This window comes from Tachyglossus aculeatus, unplaced genomic scaffold (assembly GCF_015852505.1).
Source record: "Tachyglossus aculeatus isolate mTacAcu1 unplaced genomic scaffold, mTacAcu1.pri scaffold_136_arrow_ctg1, whole genome shotgun sequence".
Lineage (NCBI taxonomy): Eukaryota > Metazoa > Chordata > Mammalia > Monotremata > Tachyglossidae > Tachyglossus > Tachyglossus aculeatus.
Window position 1 is genome coordinate 373,428 of NW_024044863.1, and position 16,204 is coordinate 389,631.

At 41.8% G+C, this 16,204-nt stretch overlaps 1 protein-coding gene across 1 annotated transcript; it reads right to left on the reverse strand.

Annotated features, from left to right (window-relative positions):
* Positions 1 to 6,059: 6,059 nt before the first annotated feature.
* LOC119923001 (olfactory receptor 1019-like) lies at positions 6,060 to 8,336 on the reverse strand. The gene is made up of 2 exons (XM_038742591.1): positions 7,428 to 8,336; positions 6,060 to 6,161 (listed from the first exon to the last, which is right to left on the reverse strand). Exons 1-2 carry the CDS (start codon positions 8,334 to 8,336, stop codon positions 6,060 to 6,062), a joined length of 1,011 nt encoding a protein of 336 aa, XP_038598519.1.
* Positions 8,337 to 16,204: the final 7,868 nt, after the last annotated feature.

The following is a 16,204-nucleotide window of genomic DNA, read 5'->3' on the forward strand; positions in this document are numbered from 1 at the left end:
AGGCAGCGACTAGGGCAGGCAAACCATGCAAAATATGGTATCACAATGGAGCCATATAAGGTTGACTACGATCGACTGACCGAATAATAAATTGCTATCGGGGTAAAGCGCAGTAGGTTACCTTCTGAGTCTGCTCTCTTTGTAATTTCATTAGGGTCTTCAGTTGGACAGCGAATAGTAAATGAAAATAATCCACTTATTCTTCACGATTGACTGTTAAATGGATCTAGGAATTTAAATAGGCATCGCAGGAAGACACTTAATTCCCTAGGCTATCAACCTTCCTAGGAGGATTGGGTAGGACAAGGTAGTTAAATAATTTGCTTTTCATTGACTTTCCAGGTCTGTTCTGGGATCCAATTAGGGAGTGTTCTTCTTGGGTCTCAAGACTTTTGAGATATGTTTCCCCAAATGATTTCAAGGATGACAAAATATGAAAGCATAAGGATTGGGCAGTTCAAATCAATTAGTTAATCAGTAGCATTTATTGAGCCCTTACTGTGTGCAGAGCACTGTACTAAGCACTTAGGAGAGTGCTTTACAATAGAATTAGTAAACACGTTCCCTGCCCACAATGAGCTTACAGCCTAGAGGGGGAAACAGACATTAATACAGATATATAATTTACAATATAACTTTATCATGCTTTCTTCCAGGTTGATTCACAGATCACATTTGGGAGATAGAATATATTCAGCTCTAAGTGGACCTGATAGGTTGTATCAACATTCCTCTGTTGATAGCAAAGGTGGGACACACGCTATTAATCAATCAATCATACTCATTGAGTGCTTACTATGTGCAGAGCACTGTACTAAGCACTTGGGAGAGCACAATACAACAGAATTAGCAGACACTTTCCCTGCCCACAATGAGTTTACAGTCTTGAAGGGGAGACAGGCATTAATAGGAATAGACAATTTGGAACTAGGTGTTCCTTATATATTAATGATGGCATTTATTAAGCGCTTACTATGTGCAAAGCACTGTTCTAAGCACTGGGGAGGTTACAAGGTGATCAGGTTGTCCCATGGGGAGCTCACAGTCTTAATCCCCATTTTACAGATGAGGTAACTGAGGCTCAGAGAATTGAAGTGAATTGCCCAAGGTCACACAACAGACAAGTGGCGGTGGCGGGATTAGAACCCATGACCTCTGAGTCCCAAGCCGGGGCTCTGTCAAGTAAGCCACGCTGCTTCCCCAAATGTCAGGAGTAGTTATCAATAGTCAATTTCAGGAGAGGAAGCATTTTGGCTACCTCACTTAAATATCAAGATTGGCAAGCAGGCTGTCCCCTTGAGTAAGGGTGCAATCTGAAAGTGCTTTACCAGAAGGCAGGTGGCATTGAGAGAAAACTTGGAGCTGCACCCCTGCCTACCTATTTACTTGTTGCATTTGTGCTCCAGAGGGAACATGGTAGAGTGTAAGTGGTCCTAGGCAAGCGTTTAATAAATGTCATCATTATTATTACTAGGATTCGCATTAACTCCTCTGCACCAGTTCTCAGTTCTGAAGTCTTCTATACTGTGAGCCTACTGTTGGGTAGAGACCGTCTCTATATGTTGCCAACTTGTACTTCCCAAGCGCTTAGTACAGTGCTCGGCACACAGTAAGCACTCAATAAGTACGATTGAATGAATGAATGAATGAATGAATGAAGTCCAAAGACTGCAGCTCATCTACTGTTCTCTATGGTAGACTCCATTCATTCATTCGTTGTCGTATTTATCGAGTGCTCACTGTGTGCAGAGCATTGTACTAAGAGCCAGACCATCCACTGTCTTCTATGATAGACTCCACTCATTCATTCAGTCAAATTTATCGAGTGCTCACTGTGTGCAGAGCATTGTACTAAGAGCTGGACCATCCACTGTCTTCTATGGTAGACTCCACTCATTCATTCAGTCGTATTTATTGAGTGCTCACTGTGTGCAGAGCACTGGACTAAGAGCTAGACTTAGACTAAGACTCCATCATGACCTGAGCGGTCTGAAACAGAAAAACTGAACCTCTAATTTTTTTAGAAATGTTTTTTGCCTCTAAATTAGCGACTTTCAACAGTGTGCCATGACAACGTGACTCAGTGGAAAGAGCACGGGCTTTGGAGTCATAAATCATGGGTTCAAATCCTGGCTCCACCGCTTGTCAGCTGTGTGACTTTGGGCAAGTCGCTTCACATCTCTGTGCCTAAGTACCTCATCTGTAAAATGGGGGTTAAGACTGTGAGCCCCCCGGGGGACAACCTGATCACCTTGTAACCTCCCCAGCGCTTAGAACAGTGCTTTGCACATAGTAAGTGCTTAATAAATGCCATTATTATTATTGTTATTATTATGACACTCTTGTGTGACATTAGTATCTACTGAGAGATCATCAAGATGGCCGGCATTTACTGCCTCAATCTCTTTGCTTTTCTGTCTGCCTAACTAATCACCCTCAAAGACCAATAAGCTTAGGTTTCTCATGAATATGATTATCAGTTAAGAATGGTCCTTTTATTTTGATTTCACATTTTGAAGATGATGAATATCTGCTCTAAATTTATATCACTTAGACAAATGGCCCCTCAATCTGTCATTCTCAGCCTCTCCTGGCATCTCTACTGCTCCTCTCTCAGTCTTTTCTTGGAGAGGGCTTTCCTAATAAAAATTGTGATATTTGTTAACTGCTTAATAATAATAATAATAATGATGGTCTTAGTTAAGCGCTTACTAGGTGCCAGGCACTGGGGTGGATACAAGCAAATTGAGTTGGACACAGTCCCTGTCCCATATGGGGCTCACAGTCTCAATACCATAATAATAATAATAATAATAATGGCATTTATTAAGTGCTTACTATGTGCAAAGCACTGTTCTAAGCGCTGAGGAGGTGACAAGGTGATCAGGTTGTCCCACGGGGGTGGTCACAGTCTTAATCCCCATTTTACAGATGAGGTAACTGAGGCACAGAGAAGTGAAGTGACTTGCCCAAAGTCACATAGTTGACAATTGGCAGAGCTGAGATTTGAACCCATGACCTCTAAGTTCAAAGCCCGGGCTCTTTCCACTGAGCCACGCTGCTTCTCATATGTGCCAAGCGCTGGGGTTGTTGTTGTCTTCCGCTGTCGAGTCATGTCCAACCCATAGCAACTCCATAGACTCATCTCTCCCAAAACACCCCACTTCCACCTGCAATCATTCTGGTAGCATATCCGTAGAGTTTTCTCGGTAAAAATAAGGAAGTGTTTTACCATGAAGCGCTGGGGTAGATACAAGATAATCAGTTTCCACAGTCTAGGTAGGAGGGAGAGCAGATGAGGGAACTCAGGCACAAAGAAGTTAAGTGACTTACCCAAGGTCGCACAGCAGGTAAATGAGGGAGATGGGATTAGATTAGATGGGATTAGATGGGGGAGTCCCGTGACTCTCGGGCCTGTGCTCTTGGCACTAGGCCCAAGTGATTCTCCATCCTCAGGCCATTGCAGAAATGTTGTTACTGTGGAAAGCTTCTGAGAAGTCCATAGAAAACTTTAATAACTATTATCAGTGCTGTATTAATACAGTCGAGAAATGTAATGCTAAATGTGACACTGTTCATGGGAGTAGCTTGAGGGGGAAAATGGATGGAGAAGTGTTTCTAACAGAGAAGAACATCTGTAAATTTCAGTTCTCAAAATAATCAGTTCTATCCTCGCTACCTCATGCAGGTAGCCAATCAAGGAAATGTTCTAGGCTATAATGTGCAGTGAGCCAGATTTTCCCTAAGGCTTAGTCCTTCCTTGGGATTTGAAGAAGCTCTAGCTGAGGCACGTTAACTCTTTAGGGAAACTAGAACATTTAAATGCACAAATGTTGCAGGACTGGAGTTCAGTGACATCTCATGGTGAGAGTTTTAGTATTCTTGTTTTACCTTGCCTTTAACCATTGGAGCTTTACACGGCTATTAAAACTCAGGATGCTTTAGGAAAAAAAAATTTCAATGGCACATCCCTTTTTTGGTGTTTGGTTGGTGGCACAGTGTAACACCATTTTCTTTGAGCAGTGTAAATTGTTCAAGAATGTATTATTGTGGGCTGTATAGGTTGGCTATATGCATCCAGATAGCTCACTCGCCTGACTTGTTTTCACTGCTCTGAGTTCTACTTGATATTTAATCTAAAGAAGGAATGTTACTAATTCTCAATCAACAAATAGTATTTACTGAACACTTACTGTGTGCAGAGCACTATACTATGCATCTATGTCATGTAAATTTGAGCAATGGCCTCCAGTCGCCTCTGGGTATCTTGGTGAGCACTCACATGAATCTAACTCTAGATTCTAAATTCATTGTGGGCAGGGAATGTACCTGTTATATTGTCTCCCAAGAGCTTAGTACAGTGCTCTGCTCACAGTAAGTGCTCAATAAATATGATTGACTGACTAACTGAAGGTAGATTTGATCATTGAAGAGAAAAAGAGGACAGTAGTTCCCTTAAGGGATCCCGCCTCTGCCACTTGTCTGCTGTGTGTAAGCGCTTAGTACACTTGGAAGTGCTTAGTACACTTGTAAGCGCTTAGTACAATGCTCTGCACACAGTAAGTGCTCAATAAATATGATTGAATGAATGAATGTGTGATCTTGGACAAGTCACTTAACTTCTCTGTGCCTTGGTTACCTCAATTGTAAAATGGGGATTGAGACTGTGAGCCCCACGTGCGACAACCTGATTACCTTGTATTAACCCCAGCGCTTAGAACAGTGTTTGGAACATAGTAAGCACTTAACAAACACTATTATTATTATTATAATTTTTATTCTCTATTCCAACCTCAGTGTGCATATAGGATTGTTCCTTATTATTGATGAACCTCTTAAAGAGTTCTGTCAGTGAAAACTTTGGTAGCTACTGAGCTCCCTCAAGAGACAATGGGAAAGTAAAGACAAAGCTTTTATCCCAGGGCACCATTATTCCAAATACGAAAATACTGCAGCGTGGCCTCTTGGAATGAGCCCGGGCCTGGGAGACATGGATTCTAATCCTGACTCTGCCATGTGTCTGTTGTGTGACCTTGGGAAAGTCACTTCACTTCTCTGTGCCTCAGTTCCTTCATCTGGAAAATTACTGTGAGCCCCATGCAGGACAGGGCCTGGGTCCAAAGTGATTAACTTGAATCTATCCTAGCCCTTGGAACAATGCTTGGCACATAGTAAGCCCTTAACAAATACCACAAGTATTATTATTATTGTCTCTACCTCAGCTCTTAGTACAGAATTTAGCACAGAGTAAGCACTTAAGGTGACATTATTATTATTTTAAAATGTGTGGGTGTGGAATTTAAATGGACAAATTATGTCTTTACAAAATAGGAAAAAAAAGAACTAAGGGAGCTCCACCCCTTGAACTACACACTGTGATTAGATGAAGAAGTAGAGAGAAAAGTTACGATACCGGGCAATTCAGGCCTCCCCGCAAAAAATACTCTGCTAAGGTAGAATAAAGATTTTATATTTTGTACTTCAGAATTCAAACTAGCTGTCTAAAATTGACTTGACAGACCCAGTAATGGAGAGAGCAGTTGCCTCAAAAAGATGTTACATTTTTGACTTTGAGAAGCTGCTCTTAGAAAGTTGGAAATATCATAGTCAACACAACAGAGTACACTGAATCGGGCAGTCGGTTGCATAGTATATAGATGTTATTGTCCATAACTCACCTCTAGTGCTTCTCTAGTCCCACTTTCCATACTTTTGTCTAGGTTAGCCATATGGCTTCCTGAATTCCACAGGAAGCATAATGGGCAACATAGTTGAGCCACTGAAGAAATCAATCTGCTCCCTCTAGAAATGATCTTATCTACCATTTCTATTGTTGGTACTTTCCCAAGTGCTTAAAATAACTACCACTGATTGATGGAATGATTTGTCTTTGTACAAAGAGTGTGTGAGCTACGTTCAGTTGCAAGTTAGGGAGTCTAGTGAAGGTACCTTAATATAAAATATGCTAACTTGTGAAGTAAAACAAATTACTGCAGAACCTCAGAACAATGTTAGCCAAACAGCGTTGAAAAATAAAGATACCCTGATTTTTCGGGGGTTCACGGTTCAACACAGAGATCGGCCATCGTCCTCAGAAATCTGATGTTAAACTGAAGAAGAATCTCCAGGGGAGAGAGTTCCACAGCCTGATGGGCTCGTTCCTGATTTTTTTATAAGTTTGCAGGTTACTCTTTTTCTTAATTCCAGTTTATTCCTATGCTCAGGGTGTTTCAAGAGGATAATTGCTCTCTCGAAGGTCAAGATGTAGTTTAGGAGCACTAAAACAAAAGCACATTTTAAAATAGCCAATGAAGCAAAATTTCCCTATTCCTTCTCCCCTGTCTCCTTCATGCTCAAAGAAGTGGGAGAACATGTGATGGAAAAAATAATGAAAAAGCTTACACCAATTTTGTGTAGGCTTTCACAGTATGTTTTGTCTCCTTCTCTATTTGTGTTTCAGTTTCTTACCTCAGATGAGGCTCTACATGCCTTTCACTCCAAATCGTGTCAACATTAGTTGGAAAAGAGGATGAAAGATTTCACATTTTTTAAAAAAGGAAATGAATAGAGAGGAATGGACAGTGAGCTGATTTATGGAGACATGAGGCAAAAGACAGACCAGAAAGGGAGTTAAGGGGGTGAGGTTTTTTTTTTCTCTCACTCTGAAGCATGAAATTTATTTTAAGAGTTGTCAGGGGCAAGGTTGTCAGCAAGAATGGGAGGTTCACTCTTCCCTCAGAAACTAGGAGGAGGCCCTCCCAACTCTAACTCTGAGGCCCAGCCTCTTTCCCCTAGGCCACATTGCAGAACCTGCAAATACTATCAAAAAAGTGTGAGAAAGAGTGTTTAGGATATTCCAGTATAACGGCTCTTGGTATATGAAGCTGAGAGAAGCAGCGTGGTTCAGTGGAAAGAGTCCGGGCTTGGGAGTAAGAGGTCGTGGGATCTATTCTCGGCTCTGCCACTTATCAGCTGTGTGACTTTGGGCAAGTCACTTCAGTTCTCTGTGCCTCAGTTACCTCATCTGGAAAATGGGGATGAAGACTGTAAGCCCCGTGTGGGACAACCTGATTGCCTTGTATCTACCCTATCGCTTAGAATAGTGCTCAGCACATAGTAAGCACTTAACAAATGCCATTATTATTATTATTATTAAATAGAAATGCAGATCTGCATTATAGCATATGATGACCTATAGACAATGTACAGTAACCAAGAAGACTTCAAAAAAAGGAAAAAACAATGCCACCGTGCAACTTCTGCAAATTAAAACTGGATAGGTGACAAGGATTTCGTATATTCATTCATTCAATCATATCAGAGGCCATAGGGAAGAACAAGATTCATCTACCTGCCATTTTTCTCAGATGCTTCCTGGGCATTGATAAAAGACATTAGCAGTGAGAGCGTGATTTTCTCCCTATTACTTTCCTCATGGCATCTTTCATTTCCTTGTTCCTCACACTATAGATCAGGGGATTCAGCATGGGGATCACAAAAGTGTAAAACACCGATGTTCTTTTATCTCTCTCCAGGGAGTAGCTGGACATTGGCCGTAAGTACATAAAGCAGGTGGTGCCATAGAATATGGCGACCACCGTGATGTGTGAAGCACAAGTGGAGAAGGCTTTGTGTTTGCCTTCAGAAGAGCGTATCTTCAGGATGGTGAACAGGATGTAAGCATAGGAAACCCCAATGATCCCTGTCGTGCTGAGTCCGTTCAAGCTAATGAACACGAAAAGCAGCTTCTGATTGACAGATGTGTTGGAACAGGAGATAGATAAGAGGGGTGGGACGTCACAGAAATAGTGATTAATTGTACGATGTCCACAAAAGGATAAACTAAAAGTGAAAACCGTGTGGATCACGGAATTCAGGAATCCGTACACATAAGACCCAACTACAAGGGAGACAGATACCCTGTGGGACATCATGACAGAATAATGCAGCGGGTGACAGATGGCAATAAAGCGATCATAGGCCATGGCAGCCAGCAAAAAGCACTCTGTCGTCCCGAGAGCAGCAAAGACGCACATCTGAGCGACACAGCCAGCAAAGGAAATGGTTTTCCTCTCCACCAAGAAATTGATCAGTGTCCTGGGAGCAATGACACAGGAAAAGCAGGCATCTAGGAAAGCTAAGTTGCTGAGGAAAAAGTACATGGAGGTATGAAGCTGAGCATCGATCTTGATTAATAGTATAATTCCTAGATTTCCCAGTAGAGTGATCGTGTAGAATACCAGAAAGACCACAAAAAGTGTGATCTGCAAATCTGGATCACTACTGAACCCCAAGAAAATGAACTCAGCAATGGTACTGTAATTTCTCTCATCCATCTTGGGTTTTCCTTGGTATCTATATGGGGAAAAAGTCAATATTAGCAATAGAATCCACATAAAATAGGTAATTGGATTAGCATATTTTGGACACAGAATCAGGAGGACTAATTCTCTGGAGAAGGCACTAATGCTAGAAAAAGTCCAGAGAAAACGTGGAAGAGGCAGACCAGCAGCTAGATAATAATAATAATAATAATAATAATAATAATAATAATAATAATAATAATAATAGCATTTATTAAGCACTTACTATGTGCAAAGTACTGTTCCAAGAACTGGGAAGATTACAAGGTGATCACATTGTCCCACGGGGGGCTCACAGTCTTAATCCTCATTTTACAGATGAGGTAACTGAGGCACAGAGAAGTTAAGTGACTTTCCCAAAGCCACACAGCTGCCAACTGGCGGAGCTGGGATGGATAAGAGGCTGTAACAACGATAACAGAAGAACCTTTATAAAGGTTACGGATTTTGGTAGAAGACAGGATGTTCTTGGGAAAATATATCCGTAGAGTTGCTATGAATCAGAAATGACTTGATAGCACTTGGTAATAATAATAAACATAGATAATACAATTTAACTCTATTTCACCTTGCCACACTCTGTTGATTCTAGATGGATTTTTTATTGGTATTTTGATATAAGCATAGCCCCTGACAATCTTTACTTCTAATCTCTGGGCCTGGAATGCCCTCCCTCTGCCCATCCGCCAAGCTAGCTCTCTTCCTCCCTTCAAGGCCCTACTGAGAGCTCACCTCCTCCAGGAGGCCTTCCCAGACTGAGCCCCTTCCTTCCTCTCCCCTTCGTCCCCCTCTCCATCCCCCCATCTTACCTCCTTCCCTTCCCCACAGCACCTGTATATATGTATATATGTTTGTACATATTTATTACTCTATTTATTTATTTATTTATTTATTTATTTTACCTGTACATATCTATTCTATTTATTTTATTTTGTTAGTATGTTTGGTTTTGTTCTCTGTCTCCCCCTTTTAGACTGTGAGCCCACTGTTGGGTTGGGACTGTCTCTATATGTTGCCAACTTGTACTTCCCAAGCGCTTAGTACAGTGCTCTGCACACAGTAAGCGCTCAATAAATACGATTGATTGATTGATTGATCTCTGGGGAATCCAGTCTCAAAGAAAGCAGCTCCAACTACTTACGGTAGACACATTTATTACAGTCCAGTGAGCGAGAGAGTGAATCAACTTGTCTTGTCTTATGCCTTCGAGTCGTCTCTGACTCACAGCGACACCACGGACACATCTCTCCCAGAACGCCCTGCCTCCATCTGCAGTCGTTCTGGTAGTGGATCCATAGAGTTTTCTCAGTAAAAATACAGAATTGGTTTACCATTGCCTCCTTCCATGCAGTAAACTTGAGTCTCCCCTCTTGACTCTCTCCCATGTTACTGCTGCCCAGCACAGGTGAGTTTTGACTTGTAGCAGATTGCCTTCCACTCGCTAGCCACTGCCCAAGCTAGGAATGGAACGGATAGGCCTCTGTGAGACTCTCCCTTCCATAGTCGATAAGGCAGAGTACTGGATACTCTCCAGTTGCGACCCTGAGAGGGGGAGAATCAACTAGGAGAAGTTAAAATTGGCTGTAAGCTTTCCCTATCTAGGGAATGCACTGAAGAGGTCAAACCCTTCTAAGAGAATTCTCATTTTGATGCATTGTGTCCAAGTTGAAAGAGCACAAGCCTGGAAGTAAGAGGACATAGGTTCTTATCTTACTCTGCCAATGAACAACTACAATAATAGTAATAATAATAACAAACAGTGGTATTTGTTCAGTACTTTGTGTCAAGCCCCGTACCAAGCACTGCGGTAGATTCAGAGTAATCAGGTCAGACACAAGTCCCAGTCCCACAGGCAATCCCTCGGCTGCTTTGCGACCTTGGGCAAATCACTTAACTAGTTAAATTATCTGTGCCTCAGTTTCCTCATCTGTAAAATGGGGATTCAATACTTGTTCTCCCTCCCACTAAGACTGGGAGTTCCATGTGAATCAGGGACTGTGTCTGACCTGATTATCTGGTATCTGTCCCGGTACTTAGTACAGTGTTTGACACAGAGTAAGCACATGATAAATACCATAGTAATAGTAAAAATAATAATTCGTGTTCTCCTCCTGTCAATTCATTCATTCATTCAATTGTATTTATTGAGCACGGCCCACCACTTCATCTAAATCATCTGAAATCTTAACTCTTTGAGGGGTTGGAGATCTGGGGCTGGCCCAATTCTAGTAGAGTACGAAATAGGGAAGCATATAGAACAGCACAGGCCTGGGAATCAGAAGGTCATGGGTTCTAATCCCTGCTCCACCACTTGTCTGCTGGGTGGCCTTGGCAAGTCACTTCACTTCTCTGTGCCTCAGTTACCACATCTGTAAAATGGCGATTGAGACTGTGAGCCCCACATGGGACAGGGACTATGTCCAACCCGATTTGCTTTAATCCAAACTAGCACTTAGTACATATAGTACTGGCATATAGTAAGCACTTAACAAATACTGTCATTATTATATCCCTCTCCACTATGAAAGCTTCTGGAGTTGGACTTCCGTGGTCTTACTTCATTTTATGATCTCCAATATGGTGATTTGGGAAAAGTTGTGGTGGGATGATCCGTTTTGATGAAATAGACCTGGACAGGAAAACTCGGTTCATAAGTCATTATAAAAGTCAAAGGCCTGGAAAAAAGCAACAGAGAAAATTATGGGCTGAGGGAAACTAGCATTTCATTAATTTGAGCACACAAAGCACATCAGTGAGATCACAGGGTCATGATGCAATCAATCAATCAAACAATGGGATTCATTGAGCATTTACTATGTGTAGAGCATTTCCTGGGAGAGTACAGTACATTAGAATTAGCAGACACATTCCCTGCGTAAAACAAGCTTACAGTCTAGAGGGGAACAGATGAAGGTGTAAAATACAAAGATTGGGACAAAACTGGGTCGGTCTCACCACTCCTGGAAAACCTCTAGTGGTTGCCATCTCCACCCATGCAACCAACAAAAACTCCTCACTAATGGCTTTAAGACACTTACCTCTCTCCATCCTATCTTATCTCACTGATCTTCTACTACAACCCAGCCTTCACACTTCACTCCTCACACCAATTTACTTTCTGTACTTTTATCTCATCTATCTCAATGCCAACCCCTTGACCATGTTCTCCCTCTGACTTCGAACTCCCTCCCCTTCATATCTGACAGAATACCACTCTCTTGATCTTTCAACCCCTACTAAATTCAGATCTCCTCCAAGAGCACTTCCCTGATTCAGCCCTCCCCTCCCCTCAGCATCACCCATGCACTTAAATCTGTATGCCTTAAGAACTTTGATATTTATCCCCACCCAGCCCCACATAGCCTTATACTCTATTCCTTCCCTTATCTGTAATTTACTTTGAAGTCTGTCTCCCCCACTATACTGTAAGCTCTTTGAGAGCAGGGAATCATGTCCACCAATTCTTCTGTACTGCATTTTCCCAAGTGCTTAGTACAGCATTCTGCACACAATAAGTATTTAGTCATTTCCATTGATTGATTAATAGATCGATTATGTGTTGGGAACAAATCCCTCATAACAGAAGGAAAAATAACATAACATAGGAAAAACAAATGTTATTTTTTTTTTGACCAAGGATATCCCTCAGGACTATGGTCCGAATTCGTCATTCCGACCCTCATTTAAATGATTTCCACCTAACAAATAAACGAAGCGATTTTAGAGTTCAAGAATAGGGGTTACAACTGACCAACCTTTGGAGTAAAATCCTAAAGTCTCTTGAGGAATAAGAAGCAAGCATTCTCATTACATTCATCTGAACCAGAGCTGGGCATTCTGGTCAGCCTTCCAGTGGGTTCCTAATAGGAGGTTTTAAACTACAAAATTTGTACAATCTACAAATTACACACCTACAAAATATGGCCTTTTTCCACCACAGTGTTCTTATATTGTTTCCTCTCACAAGATGTGATCTTTCTTATTCTCTCACTTCTCTCACAGCCCAGCCCAGCAGGCAGAGGGACACATGAGAAGCAGTGTGGATCAGTGGAAAGAGCCCAGGCTTTGGAGTCAGAGGTCATGGGTTTGAATCCCAGCTTCACCACGTGTCTGCTGTGTGACATTGGGCAAGTCACTTAACTTCTCTGAGCCTCAGTTACCTCATCTGTAAAATGGGGATTAAGATTGTGAGCCCCACGAGGGACAACCTGATCACCTTGTATCCCCCCAGCACTTCGAACAGTGCTTTGCACATAGTAAGTGCTTAATAAATGCCATATTTATTTAGTTAGTTAGTTAGTTACATTCAATCTTTGCCAATCTTGTTCAGTCCTGTCTACATATAGCTGCACATTCTGATATATATTCATTCATTCATTCATTCAATCGTATTTATTGAGCACTTACTGTGTGCAGAGCACTGTACTAAGCACTTGGGAAGTACAAGTTTGCAACATATTGAGACGGTCCCTACCCAACAGCGGGCTCACAGTCTAGAAGGGGGAGACAGACGACAAAACAAAACATATAAACCAAATAAAATAAATAGAATAAATATGTACAAGTAAAATATAGAGAGTAATAAATATGTACAAACATATATACATATATACAGGATATATATCTCAGAACGTGCAGCTATATGTATATGTAGCTATACATATATATATATATATATATTGTCCTTTGTAATAGAAGAAAATGACACTGAGGTAGAAAGTCATCAACGTGTGCATGTGTGGTTAAAAAGTCTAGTGTGGGTCCCCCAAACACAATGAGCTGCACAAACAATGCTATTTATTTTGCCACTGCTTGTTAGTTGTAATGCTTGGCACTGTTTTTACTTTTTGGCCTCTATTTAAATCAGTCAAATCAATAATATTTACAGAATATCTATGATGTGCAGGTGTGGTAAGCACTTGGGAGAGATAAAATAGAATTAGTAAAAATGATCCTTGCATTCAAGGAACTTACCGATGATCCTCTCGTAACTTCTGCTCCAAAAGTGTCCCTTCTTCTTGAGTAGCAGCATGGTTTAGTGGAAAGAGCACGGGCTTGGGAGTTACAGGTCTTGGGTTCTAATCCCAGCTCTGCCACTTGTCAGCTGTGAGAGTTTGGGCAAGTCACTTAACTTCTCTGTACCTCAGTTACCTCAACTGTAAAATGGAGATTTAGACTGTGGGACAACCTGATAACCTTGTATCTATCCCAGTTCTTAGAACAATGCTTGGCACATAATAAGTGCTTAACAAATAACATTATGATGATGATGATGATGATTAAATAATGGAAAGAACACAGGGCTGGGAGTCAGGAGAGCTGGATTCTAATTCTGGCTCAGAAACATGCCTGCTGTGTGACATTAGGCAAGTCACTTAGCTTTTCTGTACCTCTATTTCCTCATCTATAAATTGAGGATTCAGTGCATGTTCTACCTCCTCACTCAACTGTAAGCTCCATGTGGGACAGGGACTGTGTCTAATCTGATTGTATTGCATCTCCTCCAGTGTAGAACACAGGGGCCGGGACATAATCAGGTCTTTACAAATAATACCATTACTGTCATTGATTGCAAGGCTCCACAGTTTGCCATAGAGATGCAGTTTTCTCTTAGGCTTTGTTTCATTGCATCGTTAAAGCACTTCCTTCCTCCTCCTTGCTTTTGGCTACCCAATTTCAGCTCACTACAGAGCAGCAGCAATCCTTCAATCCCACATCTCCCCTCCCTAGAGACACCCTCATTGACAAGACCAGGGTGAACATAAAGACAAACATTAGGCCAAAGGTCAGGGGCAAAATTCCCCGGAAGCCCCCAATTTCCCTCCCTGAGTCAGTAATTCCAATCCTGGCTCCCTGCCACTTGTCTGCTGTGCGATCTTGGGCAAGTCACTTAACTTCTCTGTGCCTCAGTTACCTCATCTGGAAAATGGGAATTTAAAGTATGAGCCCCATGTGGGGCACCCTGATTCCCTTGTATCTATCCCAGTGCTTAGAACAGTGCTTGGCACATAGTAAGCACTTAACAAATACTATGATTATTATTACATGAACACAGAGGTTGAATCTACAATTATGCATAACACGGGAGTGACTTACTCAGTTTTCTGCCCTCCTGTTGCCTGGATCCAGGTCGGAAGAGAGCCTCTCATTAATTTATATAATTAGGCTCACCCCTCAATCCCCCTTTCCCCTCCCTGGAGAAAAACCCCTGAAAAGCCCAGTGTGAACTCAAATCTAACCTATTAAAATACAAGTCAAAACACATCGTTCCCCTCATCAAAACCCCCCAGGGTCCATTCATTTAATCTCGCACTAAATAAAAACATCTGACCACTGGTTCAAGGCTCATCTATTAGCTGTCTCCCTCTGCTCTATCTTAACTCTTCTACCCTGCTAACCCAGCTCGCTCTTCACTCTTTGAAACTTCCATTTTTGCCCCATTGCTCAAGCCTTTCCCCTTGAATGGCATTTCCTCCCTACTCAAATCTGTCAACCCACACTCTTCTTCACCTTTAAAACCCTTCAAAAGAGCCACCTCTTCCAGGGGGCATTCCCTGACTAATCTCCCATGTTCATGATCGTGCTAATCATCAGCCATGTACAATATTTATTAGGTGTTTTCCTGTGCAAACCACTGTGCTAAGTGGATTTATTATTCACCTAATTACTTTTCCTTTTAATTACTTGCTGCTATACTTTTGTTCTTCTCTCTTTTGCATATTTGGTAGTAAACATCCTCTTCTGTCCCTCATTATATCGTCATCTCCTCAAATGCAGAACTTCCGTCTTTTATTTTGTTACATTTTCCCAAGTGCATAATGCAGTGCTCTGCATAATAATAATGATGATAATAACAGTAATAATGGTATTTCTTAAGCGCTTACTATGTGCCAAACACCGGTCTATGCTCTGGGTAGATACAAGTTAATCAGGTTGGACACAGTCCCTGTCCCACGTGGGGCTCACAGTTTCAATCTCCATTTTACAGTTGAGATAACTGAGGCACAGAGAAGTTAAGTGACTTGCCCATGGTCATACTGCAGACAAGTGGCGGGGAGCTGGGATTAAAACCCACAACCTTGCAGTAGGGATTCAGTAAATAATGTTGTTATTGATGCTGCTGAGGTGTGTTGGGAAAATTCCAGTAGCCAAGGGTTTAAGCTTATCTTTCACAGGTATAGAAGGTGGTCTTAAAAGGATACTGTCTGTGATTTAGCCAACCTGCTGAAGTGGAAGTGGATGGGGCCAACAGGGTTGAGTCCTGCAGTAGCTGAAAATGTATCACAAGTATCTGTGATTTAGCCAACCTGCTAAAGTGGAAGTGGATGGGGCCAACAGGGTTAAGTCCTGCAGAAGCTGAAAATGTATCGCAAATATTGGATGACCACATAATTTATTCAAAAATCCAACTTGTACTTCCCAAGCGCTTAGTACAGTGCTCTGCACACAGTAAGCGCTCAATAAATATGATTGATTGATTGATTGAATGAATGAATGAATGAAAATCAAAGTTCCTTTTTTCTCCCCACTACCTATTTCCCTTCCCTCCATCTACAACTCAATGTGCCCACTTGGCTCCTCGAATGCCAAACTGCTTAATCAACCAATCAATCGTATTTATTGAGCGCTTACTGTGTGCAGAGCAGTGTACTAAGCGCTTGGGAAGTACAAGTTGGCAACATATAGAGACAGTCCCTACCCAATAGTGGGCTCACAGTCTAAAAGGCTTAATGTGCCTCACTCTCATCTCTCTCATCTTCAACCCTCTGCTCACCCTCTCCCTCCTGCTGGGAACTCTCTCCCCCTTCACAACTGGCAGGTCTCCACTCTCCCCATCTTTA

Excerpts from the sequence above, each read along its gene's own strand:
- LOC119923001 (XM_038742591.1), bottom strand. The coding sequence starts at position 8,336 with ATGGATGAGAGAAATTACAGTACCATTGCTGAGTTCATTTTCTTGGGG. Across the intron at positions 6,162-7,427 it reads TGAAAGATGCCATGAGGAAA|GAACGAGCCCATCAGGCTGT; the intron begins GTAATAGGGAGA and ends TAAAAAAATCAG.